Source organism: Zingiber officinale, chromosome 2B, assembly GCF_018446385.1.
Source record: "Zingiber officinale cultivar Zhangliang chromosome 2B, Zo_v1.1, whole genome shotgun sequence".
Classification (NCBI taxonomy): domain Eukaryota; kingdom Viridiplantae; phylum Streptophyta; class Magnoliopsida; order Zingiberales; family Zingiberaceae; genus Zingiber; species Zingiber officinale.
This window is the reverse complement of record NC_055989.1, coordinates 61,820,177-61,834,816: the sequence shown is the minus strand read 5'-3', so window position 1 is coordinate 61,834,816 and position 14,640 is coordinate 61,820,177. Positions and strand designations below refer to the sequence as shown.

General features: G+C 34.7%; 1 protein-coding gene across 1 annotated transcript; it reads left to right on the top strand.

Moving 5' to 3' along the window:
• Window positions 1-3,408: 3,408 nt before the first annotated feature.
• Window positions 3,409-3,964, top strand: LOC122049141 (arabinogalactan protein 22-like). Its single transcript, XM_042610581.1, has 2 exons — window positions 3,409-3,565; window positions 3,718-3,964. Exons 1-2 carry the CDS (start codon window positions 3,448-3,450, stop codon window positions 3,813-3,815), a joined length of 216 nt encoding a protein of 71 aa, XP_042466515.1. The 5' UTR covers window positions 3,409-3,447; the 3' UTR covers window positions 3,816-3,964.
• Window positions 3,965-14,640: the final 10,676 nt, after the last annotated feature.

Here is a 14,640-nt window from a genome sequence, read left to right as displayed (position 1 = left end):
CAGCCAGACCTTTGCCGCCGACCACGAGCAGCCACAGTCGGCCCGTGCCACCGCTCTCCTCCTTTCTAGCGCCACCTCCCCCTCTCACACACACTGACAGCCCACACACCCTCCCTCCTCTCACCAGCAACCCCTTCGTCGCCTCCAGTGATCGTCACTTCTTGATCTGCCACCTCCAGCAGCTATCACTTCCCGATCCGCCACCTCCAGCGATTGTCGCCTCTCGATCTATCCTGCCATACACATTCGACATCGATTTGGCATCTGATCTATGCTGCTGTCACTTTTGATGCCAATCCGGCATTTGATCCATGCTGTTGTACACTTCCAATGCCAATCTAGTATCTGATCCGCATTATTGTATGTTTCTGATGCCTTCCAGCAGGCGCGTCGTTGTTTCCAGCCTTCACGGCACTCTCATGTTCTGGCCTCCGTGTCGCAATCGTGTTCTAGCCTACGTGCCACTGTTTTCGGCCTTCATGCAACTGTCGTGTTCTAGCTTATGCGCCAATGTTATATTGCGACTCAGCCAACTTAGAAGACAATTCATCGCCTTTTTCTCCCTCTGGACCGTAGTGATTTGGTCAGCATTCCAGTCAACTCACCAGTATTCCATCTATCACAACTTCCAGATGGGATCAACATCCCTTTGGACTTGCGACAACGTAATCTCATCCTTTGTCTCGTCAAATCCATTATTTTTTATCTCCCAAAGGCATAAGCTCTAAGCAAAGCCATCATTTTAATGTTTCAATTTGCATAGTCTCCCTTTGAAAATTTGAGACTCGAGGATCATTTCGTTTCATCTGTTGTCTTCTACTTTAAACTAAATTTGTCCCGATACAATTTTGTTGAAAGGCATGGACTACTAATGAAGATGGCATGTGATATTCGAACAGAACATTCAAGTTTAATTTTAAGAGAAAAAGTTTTAGTAGAGAGGAAGATCTCGCTTCTTATTCTTAAAACTCACTTTTCTTTAAGTTACAAATCAAGGGAGGAGAAGCCTATGGATAGTAATTGAGAATCCTAACATCCAACTACTCGATTTATTAATCACTTACTCCTAACTATTCAATATGCTAACCACCTAATTTTCAACCAACTAGTGCCCTGGGACTATGGTACAGTGATCAAGTCACTCAAACGATTAATTAGAGATTTAAAATTTGAATTCCAACTGTGATATGCTGAAGGAATTTTTCCTCAGCATAATGATAAATTTAAGAAAATTGACCAATTGGATGACCTCCATAAGTATTTTTAATTTATTATAGTGATCAATAGAAATTTTTTATAAAACTAAACTTTTAAAATTAATTAGTTTGAAAAATTAAACTCTTAGTTAGATATAATAGCCACTTTCGAGTACTCCAATTTAAATTTTATTATTAAATGTAAAATATATCTGGTACTAAAAAATATAAAGTGAATAGTTGAGAAGATATTAATGAAGTGAATAAGCTGAGGATAAGTTTAGCTGAAGGTGAAATCAGGACTCAGAGTGTGTTTGGCTGAGCTTATAAGCTCTTTAAAACAGTTTATAAGATGTTTTGGAGCTTATAAGCTCTTCAAATTTATTTGGTAAATTTTTTTTCAAACAGTTTATAAGCTGTCAAAATAAATTGTTTTGGAGCTTATAAGCGGTTTTTAAAAAAAGTATGGAAGACCCTACTTTTTTTAAAAAAGATTTTATTTTAATAATTTGTTTCTCTAAAATATCCTTATATAATTTCATAAATCCCCATCTTATCCTCCATAAATTTTTATAAGCCTAATATTTTTTTATCTCCGTCGACTTTTCTTCCAACATTGTGTCATCTTCTCCGCCAACGCCTATTTCTAATTTTCTCTCCCCCGGTGCAGAAATTCACTCAAAATCTTCTATTAATAAAAATCTCAAAACTCTCTATTAATAGTATTATACCCTTTTTGGTAATTTTATTAATAAAAAGATCTTATAATACCAAACACATCAATATCTTTAAGTTGATTGTAATAAGTTCGCCCAAACATTTAACAACTTATTTTTAAAATAAGACCTAACAACTTATAAGCTCCTAAAATAACTTTATACGAACTTATAAGCTGTTTTTAATAAATTTAGTCAAATACCCTCTTAGTCATCTTCGATCTAGTTGGATAATGTGTCAAAGGCCAAGGAAGTTTGGTTGACTTTGAAATTTAATGTTTCGATACTGTCTTGCTCAATGCTAGTGGTGTCTGACCGTATGTTGACTGACTCATCCCACCAATGACCTTGTGTGGAAATCCTCCATTCAAAAAAGACAAGGGATTTCTATTGCACATTGATATCGGGATGCTGAAATTAACGCTGAAATGAAAATTTTTCATTTCAAACTTTAAATTTCTCTTACCTTTTCAAAATTCACTCTTCGGACTTAGATAGAGTTATCCATTTAAGTTGGATATATCAGATCAAAAATTTAAATATTTACATAGATTAGATTAAAATTTTATCAATTTATTTAAAAATATATTTAAATAGGTCCGTCCATACTAATTGAGAGTCTAAGCGAACCAACCCATGATAGGCCTGTGTTGGTCTACGGATTGAGAAGAATTCTTTTTTAAAACTTAAGACTAAAGTGAAAAATATAATGAACTTATGAGCACCTAATTTGCAACCAAGCTTGAAATAGTCTACCGATGATGTATTTTTGATGGGTCAATTAGCCTTGTTATGGTTAGTCCGTCTACTCTAGACATAGAGTTAGGACTATAAATGAATTAAATGTAAATTTTGATGGTGAGAGCATATATATATATATATATATATATATATATTAGGTTAATTATATGATTAAATTTGAATTTTTATTAAAGTAAATAAATAAACTTGTATACTTTAAATAACACTTTTATCAAACTTAGCTGTTATGAAGCTTCGAATTCGAGATTGTTTAAAACTTTTAAATTTTATTAAACTAAACTCAAGGACGAAAAAATCAAGTCAAGCTCAGCTTATTTTAATTCGATTATAACAGCACAAAGCCCTACTCAAAGCTTGAAATCCCTACTTTATAAGGTATTATGAATAAATAAGCAAACCTGAGGAGTTGAAATGAAATGTTCGCTGTTCAAAATTCGAATCATCTTCCGCACCCTTTTTTTTTTTTTGTGTAAACACTGTTGTCTGTTGACCATCGAACGGGCCCCACTCCGGTCGGGGCAATTCAAAGACGAGAAGAGGGAGGAATGGACCCCACCCTGTGTCCGGTGGACCCCCGGAGCGCAACGGTTCACATGGGCGTCTCTGGCCAATAATACCGTTCAAACTTAAGTCCACCTACTCGCCCAGAACACGCAACAGCAGGCCCATCCAATAGCATTGTGCCAACGCAAACGGTAGCCTCCTCCTGCTTGCCCTCCTATAAATCACCTCCCCGACCTCGATCGCGATCTCATTCTCGCTTCCATTTACAAATGGCTTCGCTTTCTTCGGCGGCGGTGGCCTTCGCCGTGGTTTTAGTCTCCGCCGTCGCCCCCGCCGTCCTCGCCCAGTCTCCGGCATCTGCGCCGACGCCGGCCGCAACCAGCGACGGTAAGTCGCCTCTCCCTCCTCCCCCCAAATTCTTATCAAATTTTTAAAAAGCGCCTCTCCTTCTTCCGTTGCAACATCATTAGCTTCTGCGATTTGCGAATCCTTGTTTATTTACTTTTCGATTGTTCAAAAAAAACAAAAAAAAATTGAAGGGACGTCGATCGATCAAGGAATCGCGTACGTGTTGATGGCGGTGGCGTTGGTGCTCACCTACCTCATTCATTCATCGTCGTCCACCGCGTGGAATTAGGTCTTCTAAATTTGTTTCTGATGGATCATGATGAGGGGATTATTAATCGATGTTAATGGCGATTTATATATGTTGAGATGATGTGACTCGATCAGGTGATTTGCTTGGAGATGTATCGTTTTTATCCATTTTGATTTCATTATCGTACATATCGTTTAACTTGTTGGATGTAGCTCAACATTGATCATGGGTTTCGATACTAGAAAAATCAGGCATTAGCCGACGGCGGCAAAGATTTTTTGGTAGCATCAAACACTTGCACAAAACCGACGATGGCCCTAAAAGAGGAAGGTTTTCACTAGAAAGCCTAAACAAAGAGAGCATATTTTGATAGCATCGACTCAAAGCAACAAAATTGATGATATCTTTGCAAAAATAATGATAAATTAAATCGGATGTTTGCAAAATGATTTTTTAAAAAAAAAACTTCTTTTTAGGTCTCTCATCAAATCAAAAACATGAAAGAAAAATATTTCTCAATGACTAATATAACCTTCAATAGCCTCTACATACCTCCTTTAACATCTCCTAGGCTTTGGAACACCTCGAAAGGAAAAACAAATAAACAAAAAAAAATTGTAGTCCTCTAAAAATTCTAGCCAAGCTTTCTTATCGAAATCAATGAAATAGGATTTAAGGATTCTTAGTCTTGCTTGACCAAATGTTAGGTCCTTCACTATTCCACTTCACATATCGTATTCATCTAGATCGTCCTTATCTTCGACCAAGCCCACATGTAATAATGAGGATGGCGCGACTCAACCGTGGAGGGAGATCTCTTGGATCTCTCCATCCGTAGATAATTGAAAAATCTTCTTTTTTGCTAATAGGGTGTCTTAATATTTGTTGTAGGGATGCCTTCGAATAATACATATCCTATCTTTGAGATCACCTATTACGACCCACAATATAGTAGTTAATCATTAGTAACCCTCCGAATCTAACTGAGTAAATTTAGATTCTTTATCTTTAGGACAAAGACTATTTGCCCCTAGATGTCATGTAAATTTAGATTCTTCACCTTCACCTTCACCTTTGATTTACCTCTAAAACTTGTCTTGCTCACACATATATCAAAATTCTAATGCAATTCCCCTTCAATGAAAACTTGCATCCCACCAACTAAATCTAAATGTCAAATATTAGGTGTATTCTTTATCAATGAGACGTTAAGAGCATCGAACATCATCTTTGGGCTTAAGTGTCTACATACCATTTTATGTTTTTTGCTTTCTTCTATGGACAATTCATTAAGTCTTTGGGTTCATAAGTCTCTAATTCCACATGATGGGGTTAGAGACTATTACAACATTACTTAGAATTTTGTTTCACTTATAGATCTAGACAACGCTTGCACAAAGTGAACCCACACCTGCTGAAACAATGAAAAAAACTTCACATTTTAGTTCCCTCGACATCGAATGCTTTCTCTTTGAGAAGAAAACTTCTTATTTACAAGCAAACAGCATGATCTCTTATCATCTCCACTCTCAATTCTTGATTTCTTTTAAGCTATAGAAATCCATCGAATATAATCTTTACCTTCTAAGAGTGCATAAATTGTATTCCGAATTTATCTTATTGACAAATAAGGAGAAACGAATCAGTAGAAAGTCATCTATCTTTAGGATTAGTCAAGCAAAGGCTGACACCTGGATTATTAAAATAAAATTCTAAAATTTATTTCTTTTGAATTTTCCTCCCAAGTTCCAATCCCCATTTTGTTCCCTCGAAAGAAAGATTCATTACAAAAAAAATCCAGCATTAGAGATGGACTTTTTCCGTCGCTATTCCATCTCTAAACAAGATTAGTGATTGAGTAGCGACGCAATAATCACATTGTTAGGATTTTTATCGCTGACTGTATTGTAGAGACAGAATTTAATATTCCGTCGCTAATTAGCTACGGAACATAAATTCCGTCTTTAAATTTAGAGACTGAATATTATAGCCGTCACTATACATTTTAATGGTGTTAGTTTAATTTTAGCAATAGTAATTTAATAATCGGTTGCTACCTGGAGAAGGTTTTTGTGTTTTTTGGGCACTTATTAGCAATGAAATATTACTGGTTCGTCGCTAATTATCATTGTTCCAGGCAAATTCTAGGATCACTTAGCGACGAATAGTAACGGACCAGTAATATTCCGTCACTATATATCGTTTTGCTAGGCAAAATATGGGATAAATTAGCAACGGGCCAGTATTTATTCCATCACTAATAGCGACGGAAAAATAATATCTGTCACTAGATATCGTTTTGCTCGTTTTGCTAGGCCAAATCTTAGATAAATTAGCGATGGAATAGTATTATTTCGTCGCTAATAGCGATGGAAACATAATATCTGTCGTTAGATATCATTTTGCTAGGTAAATTTTGGGATAAATTAGCGACGGAATAGTATTATTTCGTCACTAATTAGCGACGGAATAATTTATTATTCCGTCGCTAATGCCTAGAAATTTTAGCAGCCAACAACTGTTTCTACATTCCTCCCTGTTTACATTTCATATCAATCTAAACCATCATATACGACGGTTTTCAAAACACAAACACAACTATAAGCATAATACTACAACAACAATAATTCAAGCACAAAATTAAAACTATAACTATAATATCCAACAACAATAATCCAAGCACAAAACAAAAACTAAATATCCAAGTAAAAAACAAAGATAAATATCCAAATATCTCCAACAACATAATGTATAATACCATGGACGGATCCAGAGATAAATTTTAATGAGGAATAACAGAATATTTTTTACAACATAATAAATATATTTAATAACAAAAAGTTTAATTTGACATCATAAAAATATAAAATACTAAATTAATAAATTATAATTAGACTATTGCTTATTGAGGTATTGGTTAACACTTGGTGACATATTAGGTGGTCGTTGGATAAGAAAGAGGAGGCAACTGCGTCCTGCGACTTTTCATCTTTTGAAAACGCTACAATATTTGCTCATTTTCAACTGTTGAAAAGATATCCTTCTCGATATATACGACTAGATTATCATTCATCCACTTATCTCCTATTTTGTTACGTAAATCAGTCTTTATTGTCTTCATCGCAGAAACGACTCAATGACTTTGCAAAACAAGCCAAAATGACAAAAAAAAAAAAAATAATAAGAATAACAAAAAAAAATTAACCTTGAATTTTGTGAATGACTTTAGTGGTGGTGGCCTGGTGGGGGGCTTCTCAATAAGACAATGACTCTGCAAAACAAGTTAGAAGTAGAGAAAACAACGCAATGAGTTTCTGTTTATGCCCACCAACAAAATATTGTGTTCCAGATTCTAAAACTCTAGTTCTAGGCTGCGCAAATTATAATGAGCACTCACTAGTTTATTTATTTCAGTCAGATATTAAATTAGGAGACAAAGAAGATAAGATACTATTGCAACTTGGTTAACATAAATATGGTTATAAACAGATGATAATAGATAGCGATGTCATCAACTGGTAAAAAGTAACAAAGACCATCATAATGTCTTCCTAAAACACTTTTAAAATATCTCCTGTATGATGCAAATTGCAAAAGGGGATAGTTATGTTGAGAATGAATTTATTACTTGCTTATTGACTCTCTCTTCCTGTCTTTACCTTAAAACTTAAGTGGCTATTAAACTAAGTACTCAAACTCCAATGGATGCACAAAATTGCTCAAATGTGGTACCTGCACTATATCTGGAGATCTAACAAAATCAATGACAGTTTGAACAGCTTCTTCTTTAGCTTCATTCATAGAAGAGGCATCCTCACCAAAACCAGAAAAGGTGGCTAAATACCTTGTCAGGAAGGCAAAAGAATCTTTTACCAAACTGCAAGCAATTAACAACTGTCGACGGGCGACGCCACGGTAGACCGGCGGGCAGCGGGCGACGGACCGGCCGGCAAGCGGCAGACTGGTGGGCAGCGGACTGATGGACATTAGACGACAAACGGCGAACGAGATGGCAGACGGGCGGTGGCAAAGAAACAAAGTGCGAAGCACCGAGAAGTGACGTGGAGTCGCGAAGAGGGAGAGCAGCGCAAGTACAACAAAGAGAAAAATAAGTAGATAACCTATTGGGCTTGGCCTACATCTTTTAGCCTGCAAAGTGAGGCCTATGTATTTTATTTATAAAAAAATTAAAAAAATAGATGAAAAGCTTCTTCAGTTTGTGTTTATGTCGATACCGAACTTCTCATGCCAGTCGCCACAGACTCCTCCTTGGCTCCTTCTCCGGCCAATCTTGGCGAGTGATCCTTGATTCCTTGCTGCTGACTGCTGTCCTTGCAGTAGTCGTACACTAGATAGTTCCGCCTCACCCAGACACTCACTCCATCGCCATGTGCTGGTGCTGCTGTGCTGTGCTGTGCGCTGAGCCCAGCTCCAGCCGGTGAGGCCGCCACCGGTCGGCACTAGGCCGGCGTGAAGGCGGAGCAGCCCTCGATCTTGAACCCTATGTACCTCGCGTCCTCGCCACGAAAGGCTGGAACCTCCGAACCTGTACTCCACCTTGTGCTTGCGTTTGTGTCGAATGTCGAACTTCTCATGCCATAGACTCTCCTTGGCTCCTTCTTCGGCAAATCTTGGCGAGGGCTTCAGCCCCCTCCAGCCTGTATAGTACTATAACATCTAAATTTCAAAAATACAATACAACACCTCCTAGCAAAGAAAATCTAATCCAAAATTAGCAAGTGGTAATCAATCTTGTAGAAATTTTTTAATACAATAGATTAATAATAAAACAAAGAACAAACTAATGCACAATTATGAATAACATATTAAATTTAATAATATGAAATTATTTTACATACCTGAATGCTAGTTTGGATATCCAATGATGATGTTGTATAGAATAAATATCAAAGTTCTTGAAAAATATAATACAATGTTAGAGATAGTTTCATTAGTGAATAATAAAAAAAAGTTAAACATCAAGACTGTTAGTTAGAGTCCTAGAGCCAATCATATAATGATTATTGTATGGACTCATTGTATCATATTCCTATGTATATAAAAGCATTTGTTTGGTTATTATACTTACTTGTATTGGTGTCAAATAACTAAGTATAGTAGCGTCCTTGAGTAGAAGGTTCTTATCTATATCAATCGATTGGTTGAATCGATAGTGAGATGATATAGAGAACACTACTCTTAATCATTCCTAGTCAAGTATTAACATTCATGGACAATGTCAATGCGACGAGACTAGCATGTAGGTCAACTCGATGACTTGATCTCACAAGTCATGGATATAGACACTAGTAGAATTTTAGCCTTTTACTTCGCCACTCTTTACTTCGGCGATTGTTAATAACGAAGTAATATATAACAATTAACTTCATTAATAATACTAGCGAAGTAAAATATTATTTTTTACTTCAGAATTTAAAAAACAAGAGCTTCACTATTAATTTTAATAATATTTTACTTCGGTACATTAATTTTGATAAAGTAAAAAAAGTTTAAAATATATATATATATTTTTGTGTGAAGTAAAAAGATGAACCAGATGGAATTAATTAGACTTCTAATTTTTCATCTCATAATTAACATTATAATTAACCGTTAAAAAAATAATTTCCCATCTCACTTCTTAATTAACATTATAATTATTAACCTTGCTAAAATAAATCATGTAACCTTAAAAATTATCTTCCCATCTCACTTTTTAATTAACATTATAATTATTAACCTTCTAAAATAAATCACGTAACCTTAAAAATTATCTTCCCATCTCATTTTTTTAATTAACATTATAATTATTAACCTTCTAAAATAAATCACGTAACCTTAAAAATTATCTTCCCATCTCACTTCTTAATTAACATTATAATTAAATTTGCTATAAAATAAATAATGAAACCACGGCTCCACCTAAAAAACGAAACCACTTAAAAACTATTCCAAGCCCTAGCGTGCGTCTCCACGGCTCCACCTTCACGGCTTCACCGCACATCGCCGTTTTTTTCATCTCCATCGAGCTTGCGCGCCTCCGACCTCCGCGTCTCCAACCGCGCCTCTGTTTTTTCTTGCATCTCCGTCCTCCACGTCTCAAGCCTTGCATCTCCGTTCTCCGCGTCTCCAGCCTGCGTCTCCGTCCCTAGCTGTGCGTCGTCCAGCTGTGCATCACCCGACACTAGGTTTCTTCCTTCTCCACCCCTTCTTTCCTACGTTGTGTCATTAATGTTCTTCCTATAGATATCTCTTCTTTTTATTTTGTTTGGTTGTTAAAAAAATAATGATTCACCCAATCGCAACTCCTATCTTCTTCAACCTTGTCATTCTGCTCTTGGTCTCGATTAACCTTAGAATGAATGAATTTGAGCAGGCAAGTCTTTGTCACTGGCCTATTTCTCACTTTCTATTAACGTAAGAGTTGGAATCTTGATTATAAAAACCCATTTTTTGGGGAAATATAAATTAGGCCTATTTCCTCTCCATTTGTATGTTCCTTGTTCACGTTGCTGTGTATTTCATTCTTAGATTTTATGGGTTCATTAACCAGAATGAACATTAGAAAGAATGACATTACATCCCCATTGAATGCTATGGGTTCATTAACCAGAAGTTGTGCTTAAAGGATGCCAAATGAACAATGCAATTAGCATATAGATGTGATTGTTTTATGAATTCTGTATTGAATCATTTCTCTTGAGCACTCATATTAGCTACAATTCATTATTTGTAATTATGGTTGGTAAGAATAAGATATTAAGTTTTTATACTTTGCTGCAACCTATGAATTTAATTGTCAACATCCATCTTATGCTTTTGTTTATTAGATTTGAATTGGTTCTTCTGATGGTTTATGACTGTTGCTCAGATGCTTGAACATTTTTATTACACGGCATATGCTTACACCTCCAAATATGCTAACACCTGCAATATTAATTTGTTTGCTTACAAGTTATTCTTTATTAAGGTCATGGTTCCAAATAATAGGTAGTCAACGGCAAAGAGATATGCTTGTTGAAGTTCCTAATATCTTAATTTCATATCATGGCAATCCACTTCTATGTCTTCTCATAAGTTTATTATTAGCTTGTATAGGATATTGTTGGTTTTACTGCGGTTGCTGCTAGGTTCTGTCACATGATTCATGGATTTCTTCCACTAAATATCTACCTTCAATATGCATGGCTTTTCCTATTTATATATAAATGTGATTGTTTTATGAATTCTGTATATTGAATCATTTCTCTTGAGCACTCATATTAGCTACAATTCATTATTTGTAATTATGGTTGGTAAGAATAAGATATTAAGTTTTTATACTTTGCTGCCACCTATGAATTTAATTGTCAACATCCATCTTATGCTTTTGTTTATTAGATTTGAATTGGTTCTTCTGATGGTTTATGACTGTTGCTCAGATGCTTGAACATTTTTATTACACGGCATATGCTTACACCTCCAAATATGCTAACACCTGCAATATTAATTTGTTTGCTTACAAGTTATTCTTTATTAAGGTCATGGTTCCAAATAATAGGTAGTCAATGGCAAAAAGATATGCTTGTTGAAGTTCCTAATATCTTAATTTCATATCATGGCAATCCACTTCTATGTCTTCTCATAAGTTTATTATTAGCTTGTATAGGATATTGTTGGTTTTACTGCGGTTGCTGCTAGGTTCTGTCACATGATTCATGGATTTCTTCCACTAAATATCTACCTTCAATATGCATGGCTTTTCCTATTTATATATATGTCTGTAAATTTTCATTCATTATTGTGTATGGGAATTAACACATGCATGTTCTCAGTTTGAATTGGGCTTCATTTTTTTGTTTTCTCTGATAATGCAGTTCATTAAAATTTTATAATTTTTTAATTTCATCTTCTTTGAAAGAGTTAGTAAGTTGTATAGTAAAGTAACATCATATGCATTCTTATGAATAATACTTTTGATTTGATTTGATTGGTAAAAGGGAATTGGATGATCTTTTACCTTTATTTTTTTGCAAAAATAAATAATATTGTTCTACCATCAGATAAATACATGATTTAAGCATATCATTGAATTGATTATGTTTTATGATCTCCTAAGTGTTGGATTCTATAGTTTTATGCAGTATTTTTTTTAGTATAAAACACTAAAAAACTATTGCTTTTTTACTATAATATTTGTTTAGGTTTTGTTCAAATTCACATTGAAGAAAGATAAAGTCCTTGAAGTAGTTTGAAGAAGATCTTTGTTATAAATTTTTGGGATTTTGCTTGTATTGAAATGGATAAATCTTGGATTCAATCAGATAGAAGGTCCAAACCATATCAAGGATGTTCTTGGTCATCGTGATGTTCTTGGTCATCGTGACAAGTTCAAGGATATTGAAAAGACATTACCCATGGCATGCAAGTATATCTACTCACATGTTGTTAGATTGATGAATGAATCAGAGACCATATACGTATAGTTTAAGGACACTATGTTTGGACGTCCTAAAAGTATTCGGTTGCTAAGAGAAGATATCTTGTGTTTTATGGAGATGAGAGAGATAGGTGCCAGACAAATTTTGATTTACATGGGGTATGTTATGTCTAACTTACAATGTTTGTTTGCATTTTAATATTTTATTTGGAACTTTCCCACACTTTGAAACATTTCTAACCAAGTTATATAATCTTTGAGTGCAGTTACCTCTATAAATATTTGAGTGATGAAGACAGGGCTGATTATGTTTCATTTGTGGATCCCGGCAACATACCTACATGCCCACTTAGTAAAGATGGTCGCGACATATCACAACATATTGCCGATCAGTTGAAAGCAGTGTGTAGAGACAGCATCTGCCTCATCCCATATAACACTGGGTAATATTTTAATTATTTATCAATTCTTACTACATATTAGTCAATGTTATATTTTTATTTTAGCAGGTACTATTGGATCATGACTATTGTCAATGAAGATAAAAATATGATATATTTATTGGACTCTATGTCTAATAGAAACCGAGACGATGCATGGAAAACTATGGTGACAAAGTAGGTAGTAGATTGTGTTGATTTTGAATGCATTCACTTATAAATATGAAAAATATAACTTTTTTACTTTTTAAAATGTAGTGGGGTCAAGATGTACAATGCCTCAAAGGGTATTGCTAAAGCACAAGGTTTTAAGCAATTGACGGTATGTATTGTACATATATATTAACACATGAATGGATAGTTCTTATTATTTGGATTGTAATTGTTGCATTACTTTTTTGATTACATTATAGGGTAATCTAAAACAAAGTGGTTCTGTTGAATGTGGATATTGTGTGATGAGGTACATGAAAGAGATAGTTGAATGTGAAAATCCACAGTTGGAGAAGATGGTGAGTTTCTTCTTTATGATATATAATGAATGTAATGATTTTATAAATCTAATGCATTTTTGTAGATTTTATAAATCTAATGCATTTTTGTATTTTTTGTTTTTTACATAATAGTTTGCAGGAACAATCAAGAATCAATATTACAACCAATCTCAATATGATGAAGTCAGAAGTGAATGGAGCGAATTTATCTACTCATATCTAGATGCCTAAATGGGTCTTGTAGGTTAGGATAAATATTTTATTTTGCATTATGGATATTTGGACGTACATACCTGTGGATACACTTTTGGTTTGTGGATGTATTTTTTAGTTATGCTTGTGGAGTTATGGATATATATATACTTGTGGATTGATGGATAAATTTCTGGATTGTTATGGTATTTGTCATTTTGTTATATATATATATATATATATATATATTGTTTAATTTTGATGAAGTGAAAAATATATTTTTACTTCGTCACATTAAAATTGTGTCGAAGTCAAAGGTAACATTTACTTCACCACAGTTTAATAATTGCGAAGTTGTATCTTATCAATTACTTCGGTATAATACAAAACAATGAAGTCTTAACAATCAATTACTTTGTTAATAAATATAAACTATGAAGTAACATAATACTAACTACTTCGATTAATAAAAAATATGGTGAGGTTATAGATTATATTTACTTCGCCAATCAATATAAACCGTGACGTTACATATCATCTATTACTTTAGCACATTACACAACCAATGAAGTAATAGATATTATTTTACTTCGGCAATCCATTTAAATCATGCAGTTATATATCATTTTTTACTTCGGCACTTTACAAAACAAACGAAGTAAAAGATGTTTTTTTACTTCAGCATCGGTCCAACTTTGAACCGGGTTTGCCTCCTTGAACTGGTCAAAGACTTCGCTTTTTTCCTGGATACGACTTCGGTAATAGGATGAAGTAAAATAGTACCCTATTACTTCACATGCGTCTACTTCGGTAATTATCTATCTATGACTTCGGTGAATATACGAAGTAAAAAGCCAAAATTCTACTAGTGAGAGATATCAAGTTGACACATGGGTATGCATTAGAGAATGTATACTGAATGACCCGCCATGAGAAAGTATCATAGATCGTTATATGAGTGTCATATACTTTCTCATGTGGCTATTAGTATGACTATTAGTCCTTGGACCTGAAGTCACCATGCAATACAACAAAAATCCTCATAGACATCGGTTTTCCACCGGTGTCTATTACATTTTCGACCGATGTCTATGAAGGCGATGTAAAAGGTCTGCCATTTTATATATCGGGTTAAAACCGGTGTAGTATCACTTAACGACACCGGTGTTCGAATCGGTTATTAACCGGTGTAGTATCACTTAACGACACCGTTTCATCAACGGTGTAAAACCGATGTAATATTATATGTTAATAACATCAGTTTTGGCAGCGGTATACGACCGATGTAATATTAGTTAATGACACCGGTTTTGCAGCGG

What these genes read in the sequence shown, in the direction of transcription:
- LOC122049141 (XM_042610581.1), top strand. Translation starts at nt 3,448, where the DNA reads ATGGCTTCGCTTTCTTCGGCGGCGGTGGCCTTCGCCGTGGTTTTAGTC. An exon ending in GCCGGCCGCAACCAGCGACG is followed by an intron (nt 3,566 to 3,717) that starts GTAAGTCGCCTC and finishes AAAAAATTGAAG; the next exon opens with GGACGTCGATCGATCAAGGA.